This window comes from Cetorhinus maximus, chromosome 26, assembly GCF_964194155.1.
Source record: "Cetorhinus maximus chromosome 26, sCetMax3.hap1.1, whole genome shotgun sequence".
Lineage (NCBI taxonomy): Eukaryota > Metazoa > Chordata > Chondrichthyes > Lamniformes > Cetorhinidae > Cetorhinus > Cetorhinus maximus.
The window spans coordinates 7,492,416-7,509,362 of NC_135904.1; the positions used below are offsets into that span (position 1 = coordinate 7,492,416).

Genomic DNA, 16,947 nt, shown 5'->3' on the forward strand with positions numbered 1-16,947 from the left:
ACTGTGATGACTTTCCTACAACATCAATATAACACATTAATTCAGCTTGATCTTAGTTCGATTAAATGTAAACAATGCACATCATAATTTGATTGAAATTAGATTCACATTTTAAAGAAACTGCGACCATTCATCCATGGGGGCATTAGGCAAGTTAGATCTTACCTGAAACACAATGGAATCAAAGCAGCTTTTTGTAATAATCTCCCAAAAACATATCGAAAACAGAAATAAATATAATACACAATTGATTGCTTGTATACAGGCAGTTTCCTAAAACTCAGATTAACCATGACACATAAACTATCAGTAGTGTAAATGCCCACTAATTAGATTTTCACCCTCAATTTATCTGCCTCAAAACATTCAAGTAACTGAATTACTGGTTATACAAATCAAATATACATTGACATTATACATTTATTTCTTAGCAGTCAAGTTTAGGTTAAAACCTGCATAGTCACATGGAAATCTACACCACCATGGGATGTCAGCATATATCAGTTCAAGGTCAATAACAGTAGACCGTTTAAGTAAAAAAAACTGAACACCCCTCAAATATTAAATTATTGGTGCCACTATCTGTATTCCTTTAATATGTTTTTGTTTTCCACTTCTTGTGATTATACTTGTGTGAAACACAATTCAATGTTAAATACATCACAGAAATGCAAGTAGTTTTACTTGCTTTAAAAAATGTCTTTGTTTAAAAATTGAAAAGTAGTGCGTGTAAATGGAGAAACTGGAGTTCGATACATAATTCGAGCTGAAACATCTTGGGTGATTGAGCACCTCAGAGAACAATGAAACACCATCATCCTAGCCACCTTCCTAACTCAAAAAAAAACATTCAGTACCAGCCATTGATCAATTGTTAGCACTCTTGCCTTATAGGTTCCAAGTTCAAGTCCCATTCCAGGCCTTGAGCAGAAAAATAAAAGCCGGTCCTTCAGTGTAGGACTGAGGCAGTGCTGTCCATTGTTGGATGTGCAGTCCTTTGGGTGAGATGTTAAACCAAGGCCCTGCCTGTGTGTGGGTGTAAAGGATTCTGGCATTATTTTGAAGAAGAGCATGGGAGTTATCCCTGATGTTCTGGCCAATACGTATCCCTTAAATAAATTTCACAAAAACTTATAAAATTCTAACAGGGCTCAACAGACTGGATGCAGGGAGGATGTTTCCCCTGGTCGGGAAGTCGAGAACCAGGGACCACAGTCTCAGGATACGGGGCAGGCCATTTAGGACTAAAATTAGGAAAAATTTCTTCACTCAGGGTGGCCAATCTGTGGAATTCTCTACCACAGAAGGCTGTGGAGGCTGGGTCACTGAGTATATCGAAGAAAGAAATTGATAAATTTTTGGATATTAGGGGCATCAAGGGGTATGGAGAGAGAGCAGGAATATGGCGCTGAGATAGAGGATCAGCCATGATCATATTGAATGGCGGAGCAGGCTCGAAGGGCCGAATGGCCTACTAGTTTCTATGTTTCTAAAACAGATTAGCAGGTCATTATCACATTGCCGATTGTGGGAATTTGTTGTGCGCACACTGGCTGCAGTATTTCCGATATTGCAACAGTGAGGGAGGGCACCTCAGAAATAACGTTAGCATGGAGCTGACATGCACCGTGCTGACTCGCAGCCATAAAGTGCTGTAGGGCTGTCTAATGAGGGCCAAATGGCAGTTCTGTCCCTTATTGGGGCAGATGTCACACCCTCTGGACTGCCAGCCAATCTGATTGGCCAGCAGCTCCATCAGTCCCATCAGCACCAGGAAGGTGTCAGTGGAAACTGCTGGGATGGCAGAAGATGATGATCAAGGCTCCCTGGAGAAGCCAAGTCCGGGGTCTTCGGCCAGGAGGATTTGGGTAGGTTAGGGAAAGGGATGGGGAGAAAGAGGATGGGTTTAAGGGAGCGAGCGGTAAGAAGGAATTGCAGGGGGGGTGGGGGGGGGTGGTTCAACCTACATGGGGTCACCCCATGATTGGCAAAGGGGAGCCCCCGAAGAATGACCCCCACCTTTCTCCCCTCCCTTCAAACATTTGCCCCTTCTCCCTTTCTTTTCCTACTGCCCACAAACGTTTTATGGTATGGGCAATGTAACTCTTTTGAGTCAAAACAATAAACTAAATGAGCAAAAAGGACAAGGGAGAAATCAAGCACAGCCCCCAAGTCAGGTCAGCTGTAAAATCAAGGAAAAACTTTAAAGGAACCTTACAAAGATCAAACTAAGATGTGATTAAAGGGGTCAACAAAACACCCCAGACCCCGCGGTGCCCACCGAGCACGGAAGGCCTCGATGGTGCCGGCAGACACCGCGTGCTCCCTTTCCAGGGACATCCGGCCGCGAACGTAGCCGCGGAAGAGGGACAAACAATCGGGCGGGACTCCCCCGTCGATCGCCCGAATGGGCAATGTATTATCAGGGTCAATTGGCTTGATAACAATTAACCTAATTGGCCCTTGATTTTTTCATTTAAGTATGGCAGATGGGCTGCCGATTTCATATTATGGGCGGGAGCTCAGGGATGGGCGGGTAGGTGGTGGGATAGGTGCTCACTCTATTTTACGTCCCCCCCCCCCCCTTTGTGGGAAACACGCCCACCCGGGGGCACATAAATTCAGCCCTGTATCAAAAGTACTTCATTGGCTGTAGACTTGGGGACACTTGGTAGTCATGAAAAGCACTATATAATTGCAAGATTTTCTTTTTTTTTATGTTTGACACTATTCTAGTGCACCAATAAGTTAACTATATTCCATTTTAATTTTAGTGAGGTACAAATAACATTTCGATAAAGGCAAAATTCTGCGGATGCTGGAAATCTGAAACAAAAAAATGCTGGAAAACGGCTCTGAAGAGTCATATGAACTCGAAACATTAATTCTGTTTTTCTCTCCACAAATGCTGTCAGACCCACAAATAACATTTCATTCGTCTTGACCATTCTGAACATTCATTTCCAGACAGAAAATTTTAGGGTGAGAAAATGGCATATAGCAGCTTGAAACTTGGCCCTCTAGTATCTTGGCTGTTGCACAATTACATCCAGCTGCATTCTGAACATCTACATTTTTTAATCTTAATTACCTTGCCTGGAAGATAATTCCAAAAATTGATCATATTGCTTCACATCTGTTTTATGTTCACCTTTCACTTTGACAAATTTATACCCTATATCCTTCTTGTCTGGATTGCTTTCCATCCCCCTTTAAAGCATCATTTTTCTAGAGTAGCAAGTCTGAGCTAAGTTTTCTTCACAGCATATCCCTTTTACACTTGGGATCAGTACTGTCCCTCTCCAAAATATATTGTCTTTGCAAAATGGTGACCAGTGCCAAACTCAGTTCTCCAGGCATGGCTGAACTAAGCCATTGTAAACCCTTACTAAAACCGCTGAAAGCCTGTTTTCCACTGTTCTGGGGTATGTATATCAGCATTCCAAAGCTTTTAAAATTGCTTTGCCATAATGTCTAATGAATGAAAAGGAGGAATCTATTCCTCTCAGCTTCCTTTCAAAGTCTCTCTGTCTCCAAGTACTTTATGAAAGGAATTGAATTTGATGCATTTTGACCAGCATGCAGTACTGTACATTTATCAAAGTTAAAGTTAATTTGCCATTTCTATGCACACAAATGTGAAAATCTTCAATAACTTTTGCTGTATCTTCAGTCTCCACTACTTTGTCAACATAAGTGGCGTCAGCATCTTTGACAGATTTCTGTTGGTGTCAGTATCAAAGTCATGAATTTAGATCAAAAGCAGTGCTCTAAGCACTGATGGCTCTAAGACTCAACAGCTCTCACACAATTAATTATTCCATTTTATGAGTACTTGATCTCCTAATTTTTTTTTAAAAATCAACTTATTTTGGTTTCATGTCCTATACAGGATTCCTGTCACTCTGTGTAATTAAGAGTCTTTCATTGGGAATTTAGTTAAAAGCTTTTGGGAATTCCCAAATAAATTACATCATAGGGAATTATGCTACCTACCTCATTTGTAATGGCCTTAAATAAAGTTTGCCGGGAACAAATATCCCCCTTCTAAATCCAAACTATTTATCAAGCTATGTTTCATGAGTGCTCCTCCAGAACACCCACCAAGCAACAGTCCCCATAGCATAACCATTATTGTATAAGATAGATAATAGGCATGCAATTGTTTGGGTCAGATTTGTTTTCCCTCTTTAAAATACATAGCTGCTATATTCCTCACTTCCCTTTATGCAGAAATTTATCAGTGCAGAATATTTTCTCTATGAGAATAGCCAACTGCCTTCTAAATGTCCTTCCCAGTCTTCAAAACCCTTGTCTATTTGCCATTTGCCTCCAGGGCTTGGACAGTCTCAATGCCCTTTACATTTATCTTCTTTCACACAGACTTCAAGAATCTCTATTACTTGCTAGCAAGTAGTATTTTGTTTAAAAGTATTAACCATTTTTCTTCAGTTGCTGCATGATTCTATCAACAAAATGGTCAGGTTAATCAATGTAAAATATAGCCTGAAGTTTTAATCACAGACCACTAGGGAAAACTTCTGTTTCCATGGCAAGTTTCAATATTTCCATTCACTGCAATGGTTCTCAATACCCTATAACTCAGATCTATGCCGAGGGTCACAAGGCACAGTATAATTTAGAGTTACATAAGCTTTTGGGGAATGGGAACAGATAAACGCTTTTTGAAGTAAGTCAGAAAATGCTGGAGATACAGTTCAGTTGACATTGGAAAATAGAAAATACAGGTTGGTTCACTTTTTGGATCGAGACCCTTATCAGTTCCAACTGTAACTGAACTTAATTCCTGTCCTTTACTGGTTGCATTTTAAAACGAGTGAACCATGCATTGGGACAACAGATAGGTATGGACACTCAGGGTGATATTTTTCCCTGCAGAGATAAACAGGTCCCCACCAAGATTGATTAGCTGCAAGTTTATCAGGGTATCAGATCAAAGCACTCACTTTAACTTGGATGGGTGGAGAGGCAAGTTGGAAACTCACCTGTTGCTTCAAGGTCCAGGCTATTTTAACTCCTGGACCTCATTTAAATCCCACTGAATAACTTCTCACTCATTCTGGATAGAATGTGGCAGTAATTACATAGTGTGGTGGCTGCCTGTTGATAGAAGGGCTGTTGTGCAATCAGGAAGGAGGAATCCTGAACATCCTGCTCCTCCTTACTCCAAATAGAAAGTTTAAAAAAACCTTCAAATGTTTGGGGATCTTCTGGCCCTGGATTCTCTTCCTGCTGTTTTCATCTAACAGGGAAGCCACAGCAGCTTCCCATTTCAGGTCACCAATTAAAATTATAGTCAGGTCCCAAAGTTGTCACAGCATCTGTGGAGAGGAATATGGTTAATGTTTTGAGTCAGTATGACTCTTCATCAGATGAAGAGTCATACGAACTCGAAACATTAACTGTATTCCTCTCCGCAGATGCAGTTAGACCTGAGTTTTTCCAGCTATTTTTGTTTTTGTTTCAGATTTCCAGCATCTGCAGTATTTTGCTTTTACCCAAAGTCATCAGGCCCTGATATGCATATGTAAAGAAGGACCCTGCCAGCAATGGGCAGGTGTCCTATTCGGCTGCTCAGTAGAGGTTAAAATTCTAAACAGTGGTTCCTGGCAGCTTTCCAACAAGAAAGGAATCTGGGTGAAATTAACTGTCCAACTGCCTAGTTTCCAATGGGTAGGTAGGGTTAAAATTATTTCAGGTGGACTGCCATTAGGAGTTTGATTATTTTAGATATAGAAATCAGATATTGGGGTTTTCTGAATTTGTGCACAAAAAATAAACTTCTGTGCATTTGCAGATATTTGTCTTGTGGAAATATAAACATTGTAAGCCTAAAAAATAACTAACTAATGGCTTACTACATTTATCCAGACCAGGGAAGAAGTAAGAACAATTACAGTAAACCCAAGTACTCTTGGATTAAATGGTGTGTATTGGCTAGGATTCCAGTTCCTTATTCTTCCAATCCAGAGATCCTTCCTGGAAGCGTACATGTGGAGTTGGAGAAGAGGGCTGGATCATACTAGCCTACGGGGTCCCACTAAGCAGAATAGCCTGTTGACAATTGCTGCCAAGGCTCATGCATGAATAATGGCCATTTGGATAAGGTCTTGGAGGGCATCTGTAGCACTACACCCCAACAAAGTCTTAACATCTTTAGAAAACGAGGGAAGAAAATCATAGTGGAATGGGGGAAATGGGTGAGGCTAGCCAGGTGATTTGATCCACGAAGATCATACAGAGAATAACTTCCACAAAAATTTAGTTACAGCTTTATTGTAATGAAAATATGCATTTTCTTCCTGTCATTTACAAGTACATTCATCACAATATTTGTATTGTTCAAGTGTAAACATTTTGTTGGAGGATTTCACTCATGAGTAACTTAGGCCAACAATCATTTTCTGTTCTATTACATAAAGACTTTTTTTACCTCTAAATCAAATCATAAACTCTATCAAAATGTCAAGTGCCTGGAAGCATTACATTCCAATCTTATGATTAAGATATTGATATTATATATGAGCATCATTTTAGAGGCTTCACAAATTGACTGTTTTCCTACATTACAACACCTGACTACACTTCAAAAATACTTTGTTGGATACAAAACAGTTTGCAAGTCCTTTCTTTTCTTGAGCTCCAAACTCTGTTAGACACTTCCAATACATTCCAGCCATCCATTATTATATTTGTATACCTACACCACATGGGCTGCAGTGGTTCAAGAAGGCAGTTCACCACCGGCTTCTCAAGGGCAATTATGGGTGGGCAATAAATGCTGGCCCAGCTAGCGACGTCCACATCACATGAATAAAAAAACCATTCTCCTGACCACACAAGTCATCATGTATTGTCAAAAAATAAATCAGAGCCATACATAGAATTTATTCATAAATGTAACCACATCATAAGGAAGCCTTTTGAAGCTATACTCAGATACAACACCAACTGCAAACTTACAAATGTTCAAATTTTTATAAAAAAAAGCAAAGCACTGGAGCTGGAATTGACAGCTAGAACATTTAAAATTCTATAATTTTGAAAAGACAATTACATGAAGTACAAAGTATGTCAACATGAAGTTTACTTCCAACACCATGATTCTGCGTGCATGAAAAAATTCAATGTTTTAAGAAAATAGCAAGTGGGTGGAATTCTTTTCCCCATCTGCACAAAGACACAAGAATACAAGGATTAAGAGTAGGCCATTCAGCCCCTTGAGCCTGCTCTGCCATTCAATAAGATCATGGGCGGTCTGATTGTGGCCTCACCTCCACTTTCCTGTCTGTCCTCAATAACCCGTAGTTCCCTTGTCGGTCAAAAATCTAACTCAGCTTTGAATATATTCAATGACCCAGACTCTATTGCTCTCTGGGTAAGAGAATTCCACAGGCTAACGAACCCCAGAGATAAAATTTTTCCTCAGCTCAGTCTTAAATGGGACTGTATCCCATTAAACTGTATCCCCTAGTTCCAGTCTCTGCAACAAGGGAAAACTTGTTCAGCATCCACCCTGTGAAGTCCCCTCAGGATCTTACAAGAACACTTCTCATTCTTCAAAACTCAAATGGAATAGGCCCAACCTGTTCAACTCACAAAATAACCCCTTCATCCCAGGAATCAGTCGAGTGTGCCTTCTCTGAACTGCTTCTAATACAATTACATCCTTTCTTAAGGAGACCAAAACTATACACAGTAATCCAGAGGTGGTAAAACACGAGGTTTAAAAAATTAGAGGTGGTCAGCTTCTTGAACAAGCTAGGATTATACAAAAAAATGTTCCTTTTTTAATATATACTGAAGAGCACTCTGAACTGGAGGCATAATGTTGATGACAAAATGAGTGCAATTCCTATTCAGGGTGGGGAAGGAGAAGAAAGGTTAGTGTAAAAAATTTTGTATAGCAAGACCAACCTTCAATGCCGCTGATGCACTTCACACGGTCTCGAACTTCCACATTGTAGCCTTCAAAGGACATGAATACCCCATCTGGCCGGTAAGTGCCCCGCGGGGTATATACTTTTGAATAACTGTGGGAAAACTCAAATCTGTCATAGCCGTCATACTGGGCAATCTTTCCATAAACATCAAAATATTTTTCAATCCAGGTGAAAGGCAGATAAACTTCATTGCCTTCCTTCCGTCCTTTTATAGTATAGTCATCATTTATTAAGCAATCCATCTCCTCATATTTAAGACCCAACAGTTTGTTGGCATTGTTATTTAGAAGATTGGCTACAGGCGGAGCTTTCTGCTGTTCCTGATGGGATGCATCTGCTGACGGTTGTTTTGGTAGGGACTTTCCCACTTGTAAAAGGCTATTTACATCATTGTTACCTTCAGAGTCAACTCCCTGCTTTTCCAAACCTCCTTCTCTGAACAGGTCCTCCAAATGGCCCAGGTCTCTTGGAAATTGGATTGCCTTGTCACTGGAGCACTTGTTCCACAAAAGTACAGTGACCAATGTAAAGAGAGCACAGATGATAATAAGAGTCTTGTAGTTAACTCGAGCTGCCAAGCACCGCATATTCACATCATACCTATATAAAACAAAACAAAATACAATCAACTAATCCAGTATCAGCCTATAGTGTTTCAGAATTTAATAACTTCTTTATTACAAAAGGATCCATCAAGAAGTGTTAGAACTTTAGTATGCAAGATATGCTTTCAAAATTACAGTAATCTGGAGGCAGTGCTTCCTTAAAAGGATAAGATACTACAATAATTTGAGTGTTCATTACAAAATCGTCTCTACATTTCCAGAAGCTGGGCACAGAAACACAATATTACTGCATGAACTTGATGGTTAACACCATACCACAGCTCCATGGAAAACAGACAATCAGCAATGGACCCAAACCAAATGATGAAGAGTCACATTTCTGCATCAACTTTCAAAAAGCGCTGGTAAGATGGCAGCCTAATCACCTTACCAGGAGATAACTGAGGGTTGCGGTGACATCTCGCGCCCAATGCAACAGATGTCAGTGTTTGGTGGGGTCGGGAATATTTCTTCCATTTTACGAATTCCCACATGAAGTATGGTACTGTGTTTGTACTAACATTTTTTTTTACCTCGCCCCAACGACTTACCTCAGATCAACCTGTCTTCCACCCGCTGAGGAATTTCCTCCTTTTTATCCCCATCGCCATCCTTCTGGAATCTTTTGCAAGACTACCAAATTATGTGAGTGATCTGCATCATATCCTCACGTTCACAAGGAACTGGGATAAATATTGATGAGGTTATGTTGGAATTGTATAAAATACCGGTTCAGCCTCAACTAGAGCGGGGAATGGCACTAGGTGCATTGCTCAGAGATGACAATCCGAACAGCTTCTTCTGTGCTGTAATCATTCTGTGAATCTGTAAATCTTACTTCATGTTGGACACTTAAAGCTTGGTGTGTTTAAATAACCTAAAATCTTGCATAATTATATACAATATGTACACGCCAGACAGACAGGAGGGTAATTCTACTGTAGGTAATTTGTCAAATATTACCTTGAAGCAGCTTCAACATATACAACACACAGATTTTGACAATTCAAACCAAAGTAGTAGACAGCCATCAATTATTCTTCCCAGAACCTGATCAAGTGTTCTTCCTCAAAGGCCACAAAACATGCAAATTATGGCTGCTAACAATACTGATACAGTTTCTTCAAATATCTGAATGCCACAATTTGAATTACAAAAGCATGGATTTGAATGGTTTCTGCTAACTGTGATTAAAGCCTGTAATTATCTCTACAAGACACTGGGTTTAAACATATACAAATCCCTGCATAAAAACAGGGTTCTTGATGAGAACCATCACAATTTTATCAGCTTACACCACCCCTACTTCAGAAGAAATGATCACGGAGCACTTGTATTCAGTAAATAAAAACTTAAAACTGGTAGGAACATGTACAGTACTTTGGTACACAATGCTGCCATATCCACCAGGAGTTGTTTGTAAAAATCAGTGACACAGAACTTCAATGTATAAGCATCAAAATTTTGCTTTAGAAGCTTAGGAACAAATAGGAAAGACCCAACTTTGATCAGCAATCTACGTTGCTCATCTCAGCTAATGTTGTGATGGGGTGCCACAGTTGGCCTCAGTGCCCCAAGGTTACAGATTAGAAATAATCAGCATTTTTCAATTGCGGTCCAGTGCCTCCTATTGGAAATATGTCCTTATGAACACCGGAGAAAAAAAGACACGTGGAGGGAAAAAAATAGATAGGATTAGGCTGGCAGTAAAGTCTTTTGCTACCAAGTATCTGGCACAGATTAATTAAAAGGTAACTTGTGCAAGGTATCAGAGGGCAACCAGTGCGCAGGAAACCGTAGCCCTGCGAAGAGGCAATGGTTCAAAAATGGGAGTAAAATGGCAAATTGTACTTCATATGATAGTGTTACATTTAGCATAAAAAAACAATACAACAGAAAATTAGGTGTCTGATCTATCAAAGCTGAGTAAACCTGCTTTATCGTTTTGAGTCATTTACTTCTTACAAACAATAAAGCAGGTTTATTCAGCTTTGATAGATTAGACATCTAATTTTCTTTTTAAAATCAAAGCTATTAATATTTCTTCCTAAGCATTTGTAGCTGGTTAATTACATAGGGCGGAATTGTCCACTCCTGTTGGTGGCAAGCGTTATGGTGGATGTGAGCAGACAATATGGCAGGAAGGCCAAAAATTGGTTTCACATCATCATGAAACACATTTGCAATTGCTGCTCCATCGGTCAATGGCAAGCCGCGTTTCTCACTGCCGGACATTGGGGACTTTTGTTATAATACATCTGCATGTCATTATAAGCCCAGCTCGTTGGGATCATCCCCACACTGTCCCACGAATCATCCAAGCATTGTTTCACAATCACATTCATAAGGCATGCACCTGATGAGCTGCACTTCGAGGGGACCTCAGAGGTGAGTGCACAGTAACATTGCGAGGCACTCGAGGGTTGAGGTGAAGGCACAGACAAGTCGCTTTCTCCTGGTTGGCTGACAATGGAGTGCCGGGGCAAGGGCTGCACTGCAGTTGAGGTGAGTTGGGGGTTGGGGGTAGTGCAAGGGCAGCACTCTGCTTGAGTGAGGAGCAGCACCTGAGGAATAAGAGGCAACTGGGGTCCCCATACATGCCGCTGAAGAGCCACAGCGAGCCGTCTCTGGGCCGGCTCCTAGTGAGACCCAGGGTCTATACTCACCACCTTTCATTCCTGCAGATGACCGAGAACTAGTGTCACTGAAGACTGCGCATGTTTAGGGAACTGGTTGGTCACATTTTCCACCTGCTGCAGGATTTGGTGCCACGGGGATATGGAGTGCATCCACTGCCAATGGTCATGAAGTGAACGCAGCACTCAATTTATATGCTCCCTTCAGGGCTCCACAAGTGGCCTCTGTGGGATATCGCAAGCCTCCACCCACCGGGGTCAGCCATCTTTGCAAAGGCACACAACTTTGTGCATTTTGCCAAGGACCAGGAAAGACAGGATGCAAGAACGCTTAGATTTGCCCAGATCTCAGGTTTCACACAGAATGACGAAACTCTGACGCCGGCCCATGACATTCTGGCAACAATGACAAGCACTATTGAGGTGAGCATGCAGGCATCACTAACGTGTCCAGTGAGTGTGAAGCCGGACCACAGCTGCAGTGTGCCACCGGCTGTGCTCACGTGGCACTCAGATCTCTGTAGCAACACGTGGTCAACTATGTCAATCGCAAGGGCTTCCACTCGCTGAATATTCAACTGGTGTGTGACCACCACAAATGAACCCTGCATGTCTGCACACAGCTCTCAGGGAGTGTGCACAACTCCTACATTCTCAGTAGGTCTCACATCCCTGGCATCTCCCAGGATCCAGAGAGGCAGCAGAGTTGGCTCCTCGGGGACAAGGGGCTACCCACAGAGGACAAGGCTGATGACACCTGTGCGGAGGCCTCAGGAGTGCAGCAGGGGGACGTTACAATGAGGCTTATGCTACAACTTGCACCTTGGTGAAGCAAACCACCGGAATGTTGAAAATGAGATTCCGGTGCCTGGACCTATCTGGTGGAGCCCTGCAATACAGTCCACAGAGGATGTCAAGCATTGTTGTCACTTGCTGCGCCCTTCACAACCTGGTGTTGCAACAGGAAGACGAACTAGCTGAGGAGGAAATGGAGGAGCTAATGGAGGAGCTGGATGCCTCCTCCAAATGAGTACATCGCATGGGATGAGGGTGAGGAGGTTCTCGAAGGCGAGGATGCTGGCGATGAGGGCATTACACTAGCCAAACGAGGCATGCATGCTCGGGAGGCCCTCACAGCTGCTAGATTAGTGTAGGATGATGACAACATGCAGTGAGACATCATAGATCCTTATATTTCATCTGTGAACATTTAACTCCAGTCTTGCTTATGGCAGCGCATATACCCTCTGTGATAAGGATCCTGTCGTGGAGACGCAGCAGAGGCCCTAATAGTTGTTCGATTCCAGGAGGATGACAACATGCAGTGAGGATGCTCCATAGATCTTCACATAGCCTCTGTGAATGTTTGACTCCTGTCTGGCTGAGGGCAGCTTGCTTGTACTCTGTGTCCAGGGTCCTATCATGGAGACGCAGCCGTGAAGCTTCAAATATACCTGATCCTTTGTCTGCCTTCAGCACCTGACCCCTTCAGGAGCACACTGTCACTGGTCATAGATGAAGAGATGGGGGCTCAGCCCCACCTCAAAAAGATGTTGAGTGCATGCATACAGAATGATGGAACTCTGACGTCTGCCCATGACATTCTGGCAGCAATGACAAGCACCATCAAGGTGCAGACACCACTAACGTATCCAGTGAGTGTGAAGCCGGACCATCACTTTGGTCTGAAGGTTATGCACTGCACAGGGAAGAGGCCCTGGACTGAGACAGCTGCCTTTATCTTGTGTAGGAACCAAGGTTTCACATCTGAGTGACAAGAATACTGCTCATCATAACAAGGCGCTATTCTTGGGAGTTTGTTTACAATAGTGAACGATGTGTACATGTGATTAACACCCGTGCTCAGATTGTACAACTACGTCTCTTAACCTTCCTAACCCTGCTGCTACGTCTTGGTGCTCCCCTGACATCCACAGCAAAGGTGGAGGCAGCCTGCTGACTGTTACGTCCCATCTGTGATGACCTTAATGGGTGTCCTCTGGAGGGCCGAGATCTGAACGGCCCCAATCTGATTTTGGGGTCCTGCTGAGTAGCAGTGACACCCTCCTGGGCCTGTGGACCTGGAGCTTTTGGGGGTCAAAGAGGGAGGGGATTTGGATGGGCCAGACACTCCGAGTCACCTGGGTGGATGGCCCCAGGGTGTGCACCTGCTGGTCTTCCTCCCTATGGGTGCCTGAAGGGCTCTGGCTGACTCCTTGAGGAGAAGGGGAAGCTGGAGCGAGACTGAGCTGCCCCGCAACCCCTCACACATTGACACTGTTGGAGGCCAACTATGGCCTCAGCAATGGAGTTCAGTCTGATGTCCTGGACCAAGGTTTCCATGGCAGCCACTATCCTACCAGTGTTGATCTTGGCGCATTGGCATGCTGGCACTATCACGCGAGACTGAAGGTGGATGGACTCTTCCATTGTGCCTGGAAATTTGAGGAGTGCGGCAGACATCCCTTCCTGTTGTTCCTGAGCTTGCCATTGCAGCTCCAGCAACTGAGGTATGGCAGAGTCTAGAGGCTTCTCATCTGACTCGGATCAGCAGATTTCTGACCTCCAGCAGTCCTCAGTGTGCCGGAAACCCGGGAAGTTCTTGCCTCTGCCTGATGTGGATCAAACAGTGTGATGTGGTCACCAGATTATGACTCCAAGGCTACTCTAGAACTTTAACCACAGAGGTGGTGTCTCAGTCTGTTGCAGGGTGTGGGTGAGCGCTGTGATGGATGTTTAGTGAGGGTTTCAGCAGATTCCTTTTTCAAAGGTGCCTGCGATGCTGGAGTCAAGCACCTGGGTTGTGGACTCCCTCGGCTGTTTCCCAGATGTTCCTGCGAAAGCAAGAGAGATAATTAATGCATGGCACTGGCCTGTGAAACAGGACACATCATTTCACAGCATTGTTGACTGATGGATGCTGCACTGCTGGATCCTCACTTGGTAGAGTACCACTGACCTCACCGTCATCACAGGAACGGTCCAGATCTTCATTGACTGGCCAGCGGTATTACTCTATTGTCAAAGTCCATTAGAACCTTGAGGTCAGGCATTCTTCCGCCAGTCTGTGACCTCTCTCTCTTGTTGTGTCAGCTTATCCTGCATGAACACAGAGTGTAAGTCAGGCGCCCACCTGGCCAGATGATAAGGATGCCTGGCGTGTGGGTGGTGAGTGGTGCCATGGATGGAAGGAGGACAATAAAGGTGTCTGTGATGTCTCTTGAACTGGCAGTGAATGAGATCCCTGTGAACGTGCGATTGGTATGAGAGTTGAGTGTGATGAGAAGAGTGACTTACCCTGGTGGAACAGAGATGATCATTCATCCTCTTTTGGCACTGGGTGGCTGTCCTCTTTTGCAGGGCAATGGCACTGACCAGCACTGCCCCTGCCTCCCAAGCCGGATTGGTGATGTTGCTGCCCCTCCTGCAACCAGAGCAGGGGTAGAGAACACAATGGTGAGCCTCCCCAGCATCCAAAAGGCGTTCCAAGGATGCGTCACTAAATCAGGAGGCTGCAGTATTCTTGCCTTTCAGGGCCTTGTCTTCTGTACAGCTGTACTGAACTGGAAGCACTAAGTGGTGTGCGTGTGGCTGCACTTTAAATATGGGTGTCTGGCGTGAGGAAGTGGCGAGGTGATGGCGTGGCGGGTGAATGACAGCCTGCCTGCCATCGAAGCAGAATGCTTCCCAGGAATGCATGATTAATGAGGCAGGATTCAGACAATACCGCAGGAAAAGCTGCCACTGCAGCCGGCGGGTAAAACGTTCTTTTTCCCGCCAGCTACCGCACTTAGTGCAAATCTGGGACGATTCCACCCATAGTCTCTTGGGTTTTTGATTGGCCGGAGAAACAAGTCTTAATGGGGTATGCACATTATCTAAGCAAGAATTCTTACCATCGCTTGGTCACAGCTATGTGAAGAGTGGGACTTAAGAGTTCCTTTCTTTCTCAATGTCTAATTACTCGCAATGAGAAAGTCTGCAAGAGACTGGAATTGGAACTAGCTATAATCAGCAAGCTAAGCTGCTTGAACTTTCATTTAAAATGAGTTAAGGGATATTGAACCAATAAATTGTTTTACAAACACTTCAGAAAGATACAATCAATTATTTCAAACAATTGTATGTATGAATGCATTCCTCTCCACAAGCACCATGCAATCAAAATTACAAAGCTTTATGAAGAATGAATTACTTTTCTCATGTGTGTTAAAAAAGTTTGTTATTACTGGTTACCAGAAGAAAAAGCTTATCCTTTGGGGGTGCCGACCCACAGAGATAAGAGCCTGTTATGTCAAATATCTTGGCTAGAATATCTGATGGTGGTAATGACCAACTGTTCTCTGCCTCTAGCTTGCTTGACAGAAATAAATACTGGATCCTTCTCCCAGTATGGCTACAGATTACAGATGAGCAAATCTATTTCATCTATCTGGTAGAGCCTACTGTCACCCTACTGGAGCTTCCAGCTGTTTTGTTGATAATTTCAGGCTTTTGCTTCTATTTCTCCAATTTGGAAGTTTATTCCTCCTGAAGAATTTCTTAACGTGTGTGCTAAAATTACATTTTACTCATTTGAACCCAAGCCCCCTAGATCTACTTCTACAGTTTAATTTTCAGAGCCATGCACAGGTTTTGTAATGCAAACTTGGCTTACTGATGTTTTAAGCCACATTCATGGACAAGAAAGCAAAGCTGACTGCAAAAACCTTCGAGGAAGCAATTCCGATCTGTAAAAGCCCAAGACACGTGCACAAAAAAGCTAATCTCAGTCAAGAGAGCTCATTAAACCATACATTATAACAAAACACTTAGCTAGCCTGGAACAGTGTCATACCAAAGGCTCCAATGCATCACTTAAGAAAACAAAATAATTCACATTAATACACTCCCATTATCATCAGGCAGTATATAGCAACACCTTCATTTTGGAGAAATTAGTAACAATTTCTCCCTGCACCCCAACCCCCCACAAGAAAAATCAATTCGAAATAGGCCTCCACAGATTTCACATACAAATCTATTTATTCCATGGGAACAGATGTTGGTTTTATTGCTTGTCCAAGCAATTATTCACTCAAGCACTATATATATAAAAAACACAAAACCACTAAACTACTTAAGACGTCAGTAGCAAACAACATTCCAGAACCAGTTTAAAGCCCTTAGGTAATCTATGCATTTTTTTCTCAAAAAAGTATAATGGTGAAGTTTCATATGACATTTAAATGCTATAATTACAGTAGCAAATAAAAATATTTGGCAGCATCAATGGAATGAAAGGCTCCAGTGATGTCCCAGTGGATAAGTGTACTGTCTGGTGTGGAATTGCTCTATATAGGCCTGGAAATTTCTAAAATAAAAACAGAAAATGCTGTACCAGGTCTGGCAGCATCCGGAAACTAGGGGAACTTCTCTCTCCATAGATGCTGCTTGACCTACTAAGAGTTTCCAGCTTTCTGTTTTTATTTCAGATTCCAGCATCCACAGTGTTATATTGTTGTATTATTATAGTAACTGAAGGTATAGCCTCTCCTACTGCCCATCAGGGGTCATGTGATTGTTCTTGGTGGCCCCGACCAATGAACCTAAGCGTGAGTAATTGTGGGGGTGGGGGGTGCTTCTTGTCGAGGACCTGGTTCAAGTATGTAGCATCTGAAAACCTCCCTGTAATAATAAAGTTAAGTTTCTTGTTGAAACCTGTGGTATATCATTACAAATTATTTGTAAATACTTGTAAAG

General features: G+C 42.8%; 1 protein-coding gene across 7 annotated transcripts in view; it reads right to left on the bottom strand.

Moving 5' to 3' along the window:
* Window positions 1–16,947, bottom strand: part of glceb (glucuronic acid epimerase b) — a 124,974-nt gene that overhangs the window by 33,690 nt on the left and 74,337 nt on the right. For all 7 annotated transcript variants that reach the window (XM_078530057.1, XM_078530052.1, XM_078530051.1 and 4 more), the window contains one exon: window positions 7,939–8,564. In XM_078530057.1, the coding sequence (XP_078386183.1) occupies window positions 7,939–8,551 (613 nt within the window). In that variant the 5' untranslated portion in view covers window positions 8,552–8,564. The remainder of the gene's footprint in view (window positions 1–7,938; window positions 8,565–16,947) is intronic.